The 14339-nt window shown below is 43.4% G+C and overlaps 1 protein-coding gene across 2 annotated transcripts in view; it reads right to left on the reverse strand.

Moving 5' to 3' along the window:
- ak5 (adenylate kinase 5) overlaps window positions 1–12811 on the reverse strand; it is a 47899-nt gene extending 35088 nt beyond the window's left edge. The window contains exons 1-5 of one of the 2 annotated variants that reach the window (XM_034612520.1): window positions 12487–12810; window positions 11119–11305; window positions 9235–9402; window positions 6702–6874; window positions 4366–4479 (exon numbers count right to left, since the gene is read on the reverse strand). In XM_034612520.1, coding sequence (XP_034468411.1) covers window positions 4366–4479; window positions 6702–6874; window positions 9235–9402; window positions 11119–11305; window positions 12487–12546 — 702 coding nt within the window. In that variant the 5' untranslated portion in view covers window positions 12547–12810. Of the gene's footprint in view, window positions 1–4365; window positions 4480–6701; window positions 6875–9234; window positions 9403–11118; window positions 11306–12486 lie in introns of both variants that reach the window. The other variant, XM_034612521.1, reaches the window with a different exon arrangement.
- Between the last annotated feature and the right edge of the window lie 1528 nt (window positions 12812–14339).

Here is a 14339-nt window from a genome sequence, read left to right on the forward strand (position 1 = left end):
TCTATTATCTATCTATCGTTCTATCTATCTGATTGAAATAATGAGTTTCTCAGACCGGATTGCCTTAGAGTTTTAATTATTAGCTCTGCAGAGGGTTACACAGCCAGCAACATGGCTCAGAGTGCAGCCACGAGAAGTTAAAAAGGAAGGTTTTTATACAATGTGATAAACAGGAAACAAAACAGAAAGCAGACAGGACCGTCTGCTGTCTGGCATCACTTTTACAAAAAGAGGAATCAAATCCAGCACCCAGTTGCACAAATAAAGGTCAACAGGAGGTGGAAGACATTGATGTTGTATCAGCTAAGTGCACAGAAAACAGTCAAAACAGTAATAGGACATTGATCAGTGGAATTTTCCATTACTCTATCTATCTATCTATCTATCTATCTATCTATCTATCTATCTATCTATCTATCTATCTATCTATCTATCTATCTATCTCTCTCTCTCTCTCTCTCTCTCTCTCTCTCTCTCTCTCTCTCTCTCTCTCTCTATCTCTCTATCTATCTATCTATCTATCTATCTATCTATCTATCTATCTATCTATCTATCTATCTCTCTCTCTCTCTCTCTCTCTATCTATCTATCTATCTATCTATCTCTCTATATCTCTATATCTCTATCTATCTATCTATCTATCTATCTATCTATCTATCTATCTATCTATCTATCTCTCTATCTCTCTATCTCTCTATCTATCTATCTATCTATCTATCTATCTATCTATCTATCTATCTATCTATCTATCTATCTATCTCTCTATCTCTCTATCTATCTATCTATCTATCTATCTATCTATCTATCTATCTATCTATCTATCTATCTATCTATATCTCTCTCTCTCTCTCTCTCTCTATTTGTGAGCTATAAGAAATACGTTATCAAGCCATTCACATGCGTTAACTAGAATGATGAGGAGATAAAAGCGCAGCCCCATGTTTCACTGAACCATCTTCTCACCCGTCTGGTTTGCTCTGCAGGGGCCACGGACATTTAACCCCCACTCAGCGCGGCCGGGGAGCCGCAGTTTGTCGACTGTGATGCTGTTTGATATTTAACGTTCATGCTCCGCCTCAGTGCTCCCTTAAGTGACAGATTAACAAAACACATCGCTGTCGATGAGGTAAACGATAGAAGAGATTACCTTGTTGCCACACAGACACACACACACACACACACACACACACACACACACACACACACACACACACACACACACAGTCACACACAGTCACACACACACACACACACACACACACACACACACACACACACACACACACACACACACAGTCACACACACACACACAGTCACACACAGTCACACAAGGAGACTCGATTGGTTTCAACAGAAATTCAAGTTTTTTTCGGTTTGTAAGAATCAATGAAGCTCAAACAGTGAAGAGGACTTTCTTTTCCTTTGACAATATCTTGCACCGAGGCCAAATGTTTCCTCAACTACACATTTTCTAATCCATTGAAAACGAAGCTCTTTACTGGAGCTGAATGAAATTTATAAACTAAGTTCACTTCAACAAAATTATTGCACTTACTGGAGCTTGTCATATCTCAGATTTCTGTAATACACCTCAACTCAGATCTTGCACTGGAGTCTCACTGTCTCACCGTCTCACTTATATGAATGATTTCATATTGATTGAACGATTATTATTGTGATGATAATAAATGTCTTCATCTATAACAAACCACTTTTTGTAAAAGCTTCAATACCTGAATCATCTGCACAATGAGTTTAGTTACTGTGGAACACGGAAAATCTCTTTTTGCTAAATGAATCCTGTCCCAACTGGACGTTCCTCTCATCCCTCGTATCGCAGCTAAAAAAGCCAAATTATGGTCATTTATTTAAAACTTGCACTGACCCAGAAAAAGTGCGCTATCCCCCCAAACCACTCTAAAAGTCACTGAGTGCTCATTTAAATGTTGATAAATGCTAAGCGAGTTTAAATGAGACAACAACAATCAATTCCTCTAAAAGCCAATCGACTAATGTGTCACAAAGTTGGCCGCTCTAGTGTAAAGGATATATTTCCATCAGGGGGGCTCTATAAAGTAAGGGTGTCATGTTGAGAGCATGTGAGCATCTTCTAACATGTATTATCCTTTCTTTGTATTCTCACATTATTATAGATGTTTTCAATGACTTCACGAGTCTTACAAACCCGACGGGTAATAATTGATCCACAGGAAACGGGTCAAAATGTCCAGAACGGCCGCTGCTGAGTTCTTAGTCTCGCTCAAGGACACGTCATTCAGCCAGGTGCTTTCCTACAAGACGACCGAACCAGTATTCAAAGAGTCCTCGCTCAGAGCGCCACTGAACACTGAGCATCGACTTGGCAGTGAAATGGAAAAAAACAGTGTTTCTCTGTTGGATTGCTGATCAGTCAGAGCAGCGGCTGGAACGTGCCGATGTAAAGCGCTGCTCGCTCTAACGTGTGTGAACACAGGGGCAGTGCTGATGTTAAATATTACACACAGGACCGGATCAAACACTGACGGGCTTACAGCTCATATTTCAGGTGCAGATAAAACGTGTAATCCATAAAACTGAATCGTCTTCATTAGACAAAAAACCACCTCCGCTATGACTGTAAAGGTTAAAGTATTTTTAGTGAGACCTTTTTGCTTCTATATACCTTTATCAAAAGAACGATCATGAAATTATACTTTTCTTCATTATGAATATGAATGAAAAAAGTATAAATTATATATTTACTTTTGAATTAGTGGACTTATTTTGTCTGTACACATTTGTTATTTATTATTCTGTGGTGAAAGCAGACGTTCTCTCCAGAGGAGCCATGAATATTTGATTCAGGCTCATTCTGTACTGATATTATTTAAGTGGAGCAATACCTTAGCGGGCAGCTCTAAAAATAGTTACTATGTACGTACAGTGTGGTGTAATTATAGGACTCCCCTGTGTGTTTTAACAGTCTGGTTGTTTCACTACAACAGGACCCATGGAAGCAGACTTCAGTGCACAGCTAATGTTACATGTAATAATGGGATAGTTGGCTTAAGTAGTTGCTGTGTGGTTAGCGTGTTGAAAACTGGCTTTGGTCTCCAATCAGCACAAAAGTTGACGGTGCAACTTCGACTGTTAAACAGCTGCTGCCGTGAAAAACCCCCACGCTTCAGAGGCTTCGAACCTGTTTACACAGATATGACCCGTTTGAAAAATGACAGCGTGCACGATAACTCATGTGGCACGATGTGATGAGAATTCAAATTTCCAAAATGCAAATTGCATGCAGAAGTATTACATTCTAATTTCTATTAGTCGAGACTTTAATTGGCTCCAATTAGAGAGTTGGAGACAAAGCTTCTAAGCCGAACTTGTACAACTGATTAAACATGTATAACTTGTCAAAGAGTTTAAATGACCTGCAGACGCTGCAGCTTCTGATATCAAACACTCGGAATCAAACCCCCGATCCACCCCAACCAGAGCTGCCATCCTCACATCTCACACTGCTGCAGCTGGAGCCAGTCAGATAACAGGGCGTAGTACATATAGGGCTCCTAGCAGGTGTCGGTGGAATCACTGTGTGTGTGTGTGTGTGTGTGTGTGTGTGTGTGTGTGTGTGTGTGTGTGTGTGTGTGTGTGTGTGTGTGTGTGTGTGTGTGTGTGTGTGTGTGTGTTGGATGTACAGATAAGAGCTTTTGCTGCATCACAAAGTAACAACAGTGTCTCTGAGACCAGTCCAGATCCTACAAGAGAAACCTCATGTGCTCCGATTGTGGGATGGATGTGTTGCCATCGTGTTTGCAAAGCAACCTGATTGTGACGTTCTTCAAGCCCAGCAGGGACACAGTGGGTAGATGGGATTGTGCGGCCAACAAAACAACACGATATCAAAAAGAATGAGTCAAAAGTCGGAGAAAATCTATAATATTTCAGAAGGCTCTGCTAAACGACTCCCTCCATCCACCATGTTTTTGCAGGACGCAGCCGTGTGTGGACTTGTTTGTCACCGAGAGAAGTTACATAAGTGATTCGCGGCTCTTTTGTGTGTGACAACAACACAACAGTTGTGACACCCCCTCTCAAATAATTGGACAGATCTCGCATCTAGAACAAATCTGAAAACGGGTAAATGGATGGACTGTATTTGAAAAAACGACTTTCTAGTGTCATCGACCGCCCAGAGTGCTCAAGTGACATCCACCCATACATTCACACAGCGCTTATATAAACTGTATATCACTCATGCAGCTCAGCCGTCTGCTGCAACTTGCCCGAGGACACTTCTGCATGCGCACTGGATGAGGCGGGGGGGTTTAACCGCCGTGAACGACCCGCTCTACCTCCTGAGCCACAGCTGTGCCACTCACCTGGTCCTCGAAGGACAAGGCCTGCCCGACGTCTCGAGGGAACCCATCTATGACGATACCATTAGCGTCTGGGATCTTCATAATCTTCTGCTTGATCTCAGTTATCGTGGTCTCCTGAGGAAACAAAAAAAACAAAACAAGATTCATGATCAGCGTCACTTGGCGTCTCGGTTTGTGTTTACATGTTTAAAGGGCAATAAAATAGATTTTCACTGCTTGATAACCACTGTTTACCACATGTGTGATCATTACAATTATCTCGACAATTAGCCAGATGCTTGGGAGTGCTGGCTAATTGAGGATTCCTCAAATTGAGCATTTTAACTTTGTCACATTTCAATTGCCAAAACCACAGGGGGGCAGTTTCCTTAGAGTTTTATAGTCTGCTTATTATAAAACAAAAAAGTTTATAGTTACAATCATAATTTGCTTTTCAATCAAAACCAAGAGAGACATAATACGTTTGTTATAATTACAAGCCCTTTGAAAATTAAGCTGATTTAGAGAAATAAATACTGTGAAAATGATAGAAATCTACGATAGCACGATATCCTTAATCATACATAATAACATAATTCGTCTGTTATCCAGTTGCACTTTAATATTTCTGAATGCAGCAGAACGATTGTCTGGAGTGCAGCCGGGGGGGCAGAGAGTGCCAGCATCTTTCATCATCGTTTACTTCCTCGTGGCTGGAGGAGGTCAACGCGCACGGATGTATTTCTCCAGGCAGAACGCATCATACGATATGGCAGAGATACGTGAGCAGCGCTCCGGTCTAAAAATAACAACCGTGGTCGTCGGCCAACGCTGAGTAACACAGACATTTAATTTCCCTTCTAACCGCAGAACGGGAGCAGGAGACTGCGCGGGGATTACAGCCAGTCTCAGCTCCATCAAACAGATTAATGTACGCAGGTAAAGACAAAATGAGAAAAGCTCATCGAAGAAAAGCCCTGTGATGTCTGAGCGCTCGCAGGAACACAAGGCATCGGATGATCATCTCTGACTCCAGTAGAGACGACCTGTCCACAACAAGACGGCAGCAATCACACAGACAGACGCAGAATGAACAAGGGAGAGAGTCATTAAATCCCAAATCTCTCCCTTGTTCCCACTTCACTTCTCCCCACATGGGCACACTCAGCACTTTACTTAATATTGAGCTGCAAAATGAGATCAGGGACACTTATGAGCCATCATCAGCTTTAATGCAACACTGCAGTCAGTTCATTTCAATATTAATAATCTGCCAATAAGTTTCTCGATTTATTATTGTTTTATTAATAAAATGTTAAAAATAAAAATAAGATTTTGTGCTTGAATTTCCCGCAGCCCACGAACTATCAAGACCAGGAATAGGCATTTCCATAAAAAAACACATCCAAGAATCTAAAACGACCACATGTTTGTCATTTTTGATTAAAAGAATTATTTGTTTTTCGAAGGAGTTTCTGATACTATATTATATACATACGATATAAGATAATCTTAAGCCTCTGGTACGATACTTCTACATCTCCCATGTTGCAAAAGCTTTCCACCCTGCAGCTCTTCTAACTGTCTATCAACTGGTCAGCACTCACTCTATAGAGCTGCACTGTTTTAGAGATTAGAGATTTCTGAGGATATAAACGCAAGAGCACAACCCGTCTTTAATTTTAGACCAGTCGGAAATCCAAGAGCCTCTTGTGAGGAGTCGACTGTCGTTGGCTGACAGTCGATGAAATGATGCTGTGTACTTGCTGCACTCAGCCTCACAGATGAGCACGGTCACAGTTACTCAGACTACAAGAGGAAACGCATGGAGGATTTTCCCCCTTCAAGTGTTTGCCCTCTTGTCAAGAGGAAGATGGGAAAATGAATGCAGCGCTCATACTTGCCTGTTACAGATTTCATATTCAAGCTTATCTTCACAAACAATGGACTGAAACTACTCATTTGGCTCATTCCATCCATATTGAGGTGCAGGGTTATTGTTTGGTCCTTTCTTTGTCCTCGGATATGTAAAGTTAAAGAAAATGGTCTAATCTGATGTTATATATACGTTGAATTGAGAAATGTGAGGGGTTTACTACATGTTGGAAACAGCCTCCATCATGGTCTTGCAGGGAGTATGCTAATGAGACGGAACAGCGTCCCTCTCCCAGCACGCTTGTGATATGGATGCTGATAATTAGCCCCTTATTACAGCCACGCTGTGATAATGACCTGCGAGTGACTGGACACACTCAGCGCTGATCCCTCCACTCATGTTCTCCCCCCCTACACACAGACACACACAGACACACACACACACACACTCCCCCCCCTCTCCTCCTCCGTTTCTCTGCTACCTGCGGTGCCAGCTCTCCATTGGTGATGATTTTAGCAATCAGGCTCCACTTTCTGTTGCTGGTGGCGTTGTGGATCATCTTCTTCCTCAGCAGCTCGCCCACGGACACGTACTGGAAGCCGTAGCGCTCGGCAATCTTCAGGCTCTGTGTTCCTTTGCCGCTGCCAGGGCCACCTAGGCACAGAGGGAGAGCTGTTGATGTTTTGGGAGAGAGTACGTGTGCATGTGTGTGTGTGTGTGTGGGAATGTGTGAGTGTGAAACGTTAGGCGTGTGGGTGTGTTAGCGGAGGCGCATGTGTGTATGAGTGAGAGAAAGTCAGACTGTTGCTGCTTGTGTGTGTTTTGCTGGTGCACGCGGGGGAGCAGGGCATGTGGGGGGGCAGATGAGAGGAACAGGTACGTGTGAACCTCCTACATTCGCTAACAAATCCTCTTTTTATCTCTTTTATTTCAGCGATGAAAGCGGATTGTGCAGAGGAGTGATGACGGGAGGAGACAGTGGCTTCACGCCGCATTGTTTGATAAATATGAACACGACTCATCTAAATGTCAATTCTTTGCTGTTACACAACAGAATTTAAAAAAAATCTGTCAATTTTAAAAGTTTTAAAAAACCGAAGCGACACATATGATAATTTGAAATCACCCTCACAACAGGGAATCCAATTAAAATCAATAATATCTTAATGGCGGTAAGCTATGTGAGGCTGTCACTTGGTGAAAGGCCTGTTCGCAGGTAAGTGCCTGTCAAAGCCATTTGACGACCGGAATGCTGCTTCGCTGATTGACACGTGTGTTTCATTCCAGGATTTCAGAGTTCCTACTGTCACCATAGAAATGCCAACCGCTCGGAAACTGCTTCCGGTGGAAAAAGCACGGCAGGACCGAGGTGAAGAGAGCCTGGGAACAAGCTGTGCCATCGGTAATCCGTGGTGCTGCTGTCAGAAATGGACGGATGGATTTAAATGAGAATGTCGAGTTCTCACAGCCAAGTGATGATAATTTGTCCCAACAAGATCTGCTGAAGTTCCAAGTGTTGAGCTGGTGTTCGGCTTCAAGTACGACTGGGATTTATAATTATGTGACCTTGACTCTTGCTAAAAATCAGTTCATCCCCGAGTCCAAGTCAATCTTTGTGCCATAGACTGTAAATAAAGATGGACGACAAGACTCCTCTTCCTCCAATTATCCAGAAATGAAGCCAAAATATACAAGCGTCGCTATCGTGCACATTGAGAGTCTGCGCAGTGCCGATAAGGGGACGGTGGAGTAAATCCCAAAGTTACACATGCTCAACCCTCAAAGGGGTTTCTGAGATACGTCTTTCCCCACGAGTGGGACAGATGGACAGGCAGACAGACGGACAGATTGACGGGGGGGCAGATGGATGAACAGCCTGCAGACAAAATATCTGTGGTCTGCGTCTGCTGCTACTGCGGAAGCGTAAAACTACCAATAGATCAAATAAAATATTCAAATGTAATCTAATATGTATTTAAAGCAATTTATCATAGAGCTCTGTGTTTTTTGGGGGGTTTTGTTGTTGAGCGTTCGAGCCCGGCCCCCCCCACGGCCCCCTCTCCTGACCACACGTGTCTTTGTCGGTCTGCGTCTCTCTGCGCTAACCTGACAAAAATGTTTGCCATGATCCTCCGAAGAGATGACAGCTGCTGCCATCCTGCTTCCCCTTTAAAATATAGGCCACAATGTGCCCAGCAAGACGAGATTGGAAGTGGCTTTGTGCTGAGGAAACAACCGTCCTCCACATTACAGACAGTGTGTGAACATCCCAGGTACACAGCATGAAGCCAAACACACAGAACTGGCAGGAGGTCAAAAAAGGTCATTTTCCTGCTTATTTTAAGTATTTTAAAGAGTGTTTATAAATAGCAGCCTCTCTCCAGTGTCATTACTCTTGTTATGCAGCTGCCGTGCTTAATTTATGAGTTTAATGAATGTATCTGACAGGGTAATGCGGGGCGCACCGAGGAACTCAGATTAGGAGAGCGTGAGTGTCACAACACACAACGAGATCCCCCCCTCTGATACTCACGGAGAGAGGTGAGGTTACGTTCAAATGCCGGGAAAAATCCTTATCGTAAGCTAACCTTGATATAACCTTAAAACATGCCTTCCCCTTGTAATGTAATGATTTACATTACGGGGACTTGCTTATGCCCCTTTAATGGGATTGTGTAAACAGATTTAAGGTCCCCAGACCATGGGTAATACCTGGAACACGCACACACACACACACTCCCCCAGCCATTCCCATCCAGGCCGTGTATTTTTAGATAATCAGTAAAGCAAACATAAACTTCTATTCTGTACTTTTGACCTTTTTATATTCATGTTCGTTATCTCGTGGAAAACATCCAAGGAATCCAGATGAGTGCTTCAAATCAGACACACCAGTTGAAGACAAAATAAATAACGGCTTCCATCGTATTTCGCTCAGTGTTTCCTCATTTTTGTGTCGTGTGAGGTCGGATACGTGTAGTTGTGATGTTCTGTTCGTTGTGTTGCAGCTTTACCGATGACCAGGATGATTTTGGGCCGTGGTCTCGACGGGTCGAACACCTCGTACTCCTCGATGAGCTCCGCCGTCTCCGACAGGTCCGAGTCACTTTCGATGGAGAACTGGCTGATGGGGGGGAGGCGGTCGTACCGTCTGTAGGGGAAGTTGGGACTGTCGGGCAACACTGTCGCACACACAAACACACAAACACACACACAAAGGTATGAATGAGAACAAATTGTACCGTGACTTGGTGCTGTCAGTTAGAGGTGCAGCTGTCACTGTATTTCAACTGCTGACAATCCCATTTCACAACAAACCCGTTAAAAAAAAAAATCCTTCACATAAATTTGTGCGTGCGATGAATTCAGAGACGGTTCATTCTCTTTGCCAATTACACATCTGTCTCTTGTGATGTAGTCGATTAAAACACATTCAACAAAGATAGAAATCCTCGGTGCGTGTTATTCCACAGGAGCAGCATTTATCTCAATCCTGTGTATTTTAATTATAGTGCTGATGCACTGACAACACACGCATCAGTCATGGAAAATTTGGGTTTGTTGAATCGAAAGAAAACAGAGAAGCAATTTAGTGCAAACGATTTAGCAAAACACTTCAAAAACTGTTGTAGAGATGAAAACTATTTAGTAAAACACTGAAATGTGCTAATTACAGCTAATGCCTTCTCCCCCCGTCTTACTTTTGCCCTGCAGACATTTCTAACATGTAAATCAGACAATCAGGAAAATGAATTGCGAGAGAAGAGGCAGCTGCATTTTCCTCCAGCAGATGTTTTAAAACTCGGAGCTGAGAGGAATCACAGCGCATTGGAAATCTTCACCCCTGATGAGGCTGCAGCTCCCAGCAGCTAAACCCTGCAGCTGGCAAACCTCACAGGCATCGTTTGCACAATATAACGAGAAGCAGGATGAGGGTGAATTTCTAAAAGCAGGAGTCCTGCGTGTGTGTTTTGAATCATGTTCGTGAGCCTGGAGGCTTCTGTTGAACAAATATCATCTCTGTGCAGCTGCGTGCTGGGAGAGACATGCCTGTAAACAAACTTCTTATTAATGCACACATGACTTTATTACCCCGGCCGGGGAGGTGGTCTCTTCTTCATGCGAAAAAAATAACTGAACGGATTTTCCACAAAACTTGAAGTCATTTTGCGACATTTTCAACTTCCCAGAGAATAATGTTCTTGATGAAAAAGATCTGACAACTAATATCTATGGGATCTGAAGTACCCCTATCCTGTCACTGGTCTTTTTTTTTTTTTTTAAATGAACCAACAATGCCATCAATAAATAATGCAAATAGTTTGTTAGCAAACGAGACGCAAGCGAGAACTTTGCTTTGCAAATTAGAAACCAGTTTTGCATGTGCAGTGCCAGCTACGCCTGCTGTGAACATCAGGATCACTGCCCAGATTAATGATTCATACTTTTTTTAAAACTGCATCGTAACAGACAATAAATTCCCTGCTCATCTAAGGCAGCACTGGGATCAGGGATGTTCCAGCTGTGATCTGCACACTGGATTCTGTCATCGAACATGAAGGGGTCACCTCCGGAATTTGTAGCCGGTGTTGTGGACGGGTTGTGTTTGTGGGTGTTCTGGCTTCTGGCACTAAATCTATGTGAAAGAAGTGATTCACGCAGCTGAGCCTCACGAAAAAAAAAACCCACTGAAGCCACAGAAGGATGAAAAAACAACAAGTCTTATCTCGTCTGGCTCGAAAAACTCTGCTGGTACTTCCAAGATCAACAGTTTTTACAATGATACTGCCACTGGGCTCATGAGAGTGCAGCACAAATGTCAACAGGCTTTTTCCTGTTGAAACAATGAGCTATTATGGTCTTTATATACTACACTGCGAGATTAGCTTCATGCTCACCATTTCTGAAGAGGGACCTGCGTGATTGGCCCCCGTTGAGCGGGGGAAGGGACTTCTTCTCCTGGCCCACAAAGGTGTCCCACCGCACCTTGTCCGGTCCTCCCAGCTCCCGGACTTTCTGCAGACAGGCCTCCAGGTAGTCGATGGGGTCATCGGGCCGGTAGTACATCAAACCTGTCAGCAGGCTCTGAAGAAGACAGAGAGGCAGGACGAGTGTGAGGGCTGCGTTGTAATGATGTGTTGTTCCTGCGGAGAGCGAGCCCGCCTTAATGAAGTGCAGAGCTGGTTGCCTTGGCTCGTCTCCGGCAGGGGATCAAAACATCTCATTTTGTCAGAAGCCCATGAAATTGGACTGAGCTCTGCAAACAAACGCAGCCCGCCGACGACCTGTTATTATTATCGTGGAGGAGGACTAACCGGGGACTGTGGTGCATGTGAGAGGTCCCCATGACCCAGAATGTTTTAAAACAAAAGCGTCCTCTGGGACTTCATCTCCACCCTCCCACCAGCAGCCGCAGGGAAAACAAAAAGCTTCTACCAGCTGAAAACAAGCGGCATCGAAGCTGAAGGAGGATAAATACGCTTTTATACGAGCGGCAGTTCTCAGCAGTTATGATGATAATGTGTCACTTCACTGCTCAATGTAATTTGAACTGGCTGCAAATAAACAATCAGTAGAACCGGCTCTAATTAAGTGGATGAGCCAATTTAGTTTCCCCTCAGGAAAAAGAAGATTATATTTCATTATTATATATCTGTAAGTTATTATACTCTGTCTGTCTGAGGTGGATAACAGTGAGCGTCAGGCTACACCGGCCTTGTACCTTATAGCAATACCTTTGATATTCCCTTGATATATAATTATTAATGAGGTTTTTGCAGGAATATTCATTTTTAAACAACCTCTCGTACTTTACAGCACAGATGTACCATTATTATTAGTGACGAGTCATATGATCACATTTTCTTTTTGGTCTTCATGATAAAATAACAGTTTCCAGCTGAGAGCATCTCAGTTGAGAAGCTGCATCATATCCATTGAAAGCTAATTACGCAAAAAGGTGGAGATGTGAGTTTGGTTAAAATTCCATCTTTGCCTATTGTGATTGTATAGTAGTATTAAAAACTAGTTTAGGAAGTGGTTTATAAAAAATTATGAATCCATCAATCTATTAAATGCTGAAATCTGCCTCCAGCATTTCCATGATCTAAGTGGCATCTTTGACACATCATAAAAAATCATCTTCAGCTTGACTCTGACATGTTTTCTGCAAAGCATCGATGCAAACGTGTACAAAGAAAACCCCCCACACTGTGAAATCTGCACACCCTGTTCTGCCAGCTCATCCCCACGCCACCATCTCTCACCTCAAATAGTTGAGGTATCTCCCGCCGGGCGAGGTACTCCTTGGCATCGTTGGTATTCATCTCCCGCTCGGGGTTTTTCCTCTGGAATCACAACTTGTCCGCTGCGTTTCTTGCGTTTCTCTCCGGACGCGGTGTCACTGCCGTGTGAAGGAAACCTCTGGTCATCAAACCGAGCTCCACGCAGACGTCCCCTCAGCGCATTTTGCCTCGTGTGTGGACTTTGTGGATTCCTGCAGGCTCTCACACCGCACCACCCTCCTCGTTGTGGCGGATGCGCGGCTCGTCCGCCCGCCCTCCCACCGCGCTCTGCCTCCAGCACGCACCATGTGTGCGCCCCTGACGTTGGCACCACCGAGGCTGCGCGCAAATACGCACGCAGCCACTTGACTTTGCGCGTTTTACTCGTTCACCGTTAGCGTGGAAGTAGAAGTAACTAAGTACATTTGCTATAATTTACTATTCAATTAATAATTCTACTGTAATTATGAGGGAAATAAGCAGCAGTGACTTATTCCATTGAAAACTGACATACAGTTTATCCACCATGATACATGTCATGGATTAAACTGTCCAACAGGATGTTATTGAATCAATAATAATGATCTAACAATAAAGCCTGTCAGAGAAGGGCCATTCCGCATTATGAGCACTTTTCCAGTTGGTATTTTAACCCTTTGATATTTGATGTTTCTGCAGCTTTTATTTGGAGGATTTTGTTCCTGTTTTGTCAGGTTCTCGTTTCCAAGTTAGAAATCAATCTTAAAGTTCACAATTTTGTACTAAATGTACAGTTTTATCATCGATATCATTCATTACATGACATAAATCGGTTTATTATCTCATCTGTATTACAACCAAAGGTCTGCAGCACCCGCAGAAAACACCTCACAGACTGTATTGCAAAAGGTATTTAACTGCAGTTCAGTGGAGCTATTATATATATACATGTGTTTAGCTGTAGGTCAGGTCATAGTACTTGCATGACAATGTATATCTTTATTTTTGGTTGTACATAAACAGTTCAGCAGAGGGTGACCTCTGTTTGACACAATCAAGATCTCCAGAAATACACCAGTTTGAGTTCCTGCTTTGTTCCACAGGATTTGATCCTTATTGGCCACTAATCCCCTCGACAACTGGACAGCTGACTTTGAGTCTCCTTGTTGGTTTCATCACTGGACAACATTGGATCAGTTGAGAGACACGAGTGTGTTAGAGAGCGACGATCGTTGTATCTGAATAACATTTCATGCACCACAGAGGATCAGTCACTTGCGAGGATAGCCTGGGAGTAAAATGCTAATTTGAAAATGGAAAGATGATTAAATTTGTGCGACTGAGAACTGTTTTGTTGGCGCACCATCCTTGCTTTTCCATTTTCTAATGCACTTGCATTAGGAGGAGGACATTACAGTGATGAGCTCTGTGATGCTGCAGGTCAAAACATCAGGAGACATCCGCAGAATTAAAGTGGTTGACAAACTTGTCCATGCGCCCTGTGGTGTATCAAACCTGATGCGGTTGCTGCTTTTCCAGGAGACCTTCCCCTTGCTGCGCTGCAATGTTACATTAGAATTGCATGAAGGATATGTTTTTTTCATTGCTTCACGGTATGACAGGGCTCTGAGGCACTCAGGATACAGCAGCAACACAACATGCATTTTGACATCGGCTGCCTGTCACTTCTCGTTACTGAAGATTTCACCAATTACCCGAAGAGGGAATTTGAATCTGAAGCTGTCAGCCCCATTTCATGTCCAATCTGCGTTTTCTTCTTCTCTTGTCAGTGTATCAGCCGTATCTGACCAAATGGTGATTTGCCTAATTGGACAGGCAGTCAAATGTTGCCCCTG

Source organism: Hippoglossus hippoglossus, chromosome 17 (genome assembly GCF_009819705.1).
Source record: "Hippoglossus hippoglossus isolate fHipHip1 chromosome 17, fHipHip1.pri, whole genome shotgun sequence".
Taxonomy (NCBI): Eukaryota; Metazoa; Chordata; class Actinopteri; order Pleuronectiformes; family Pleuronectidae; genus Hippoglossus; species Hippoglossus hippoglossus.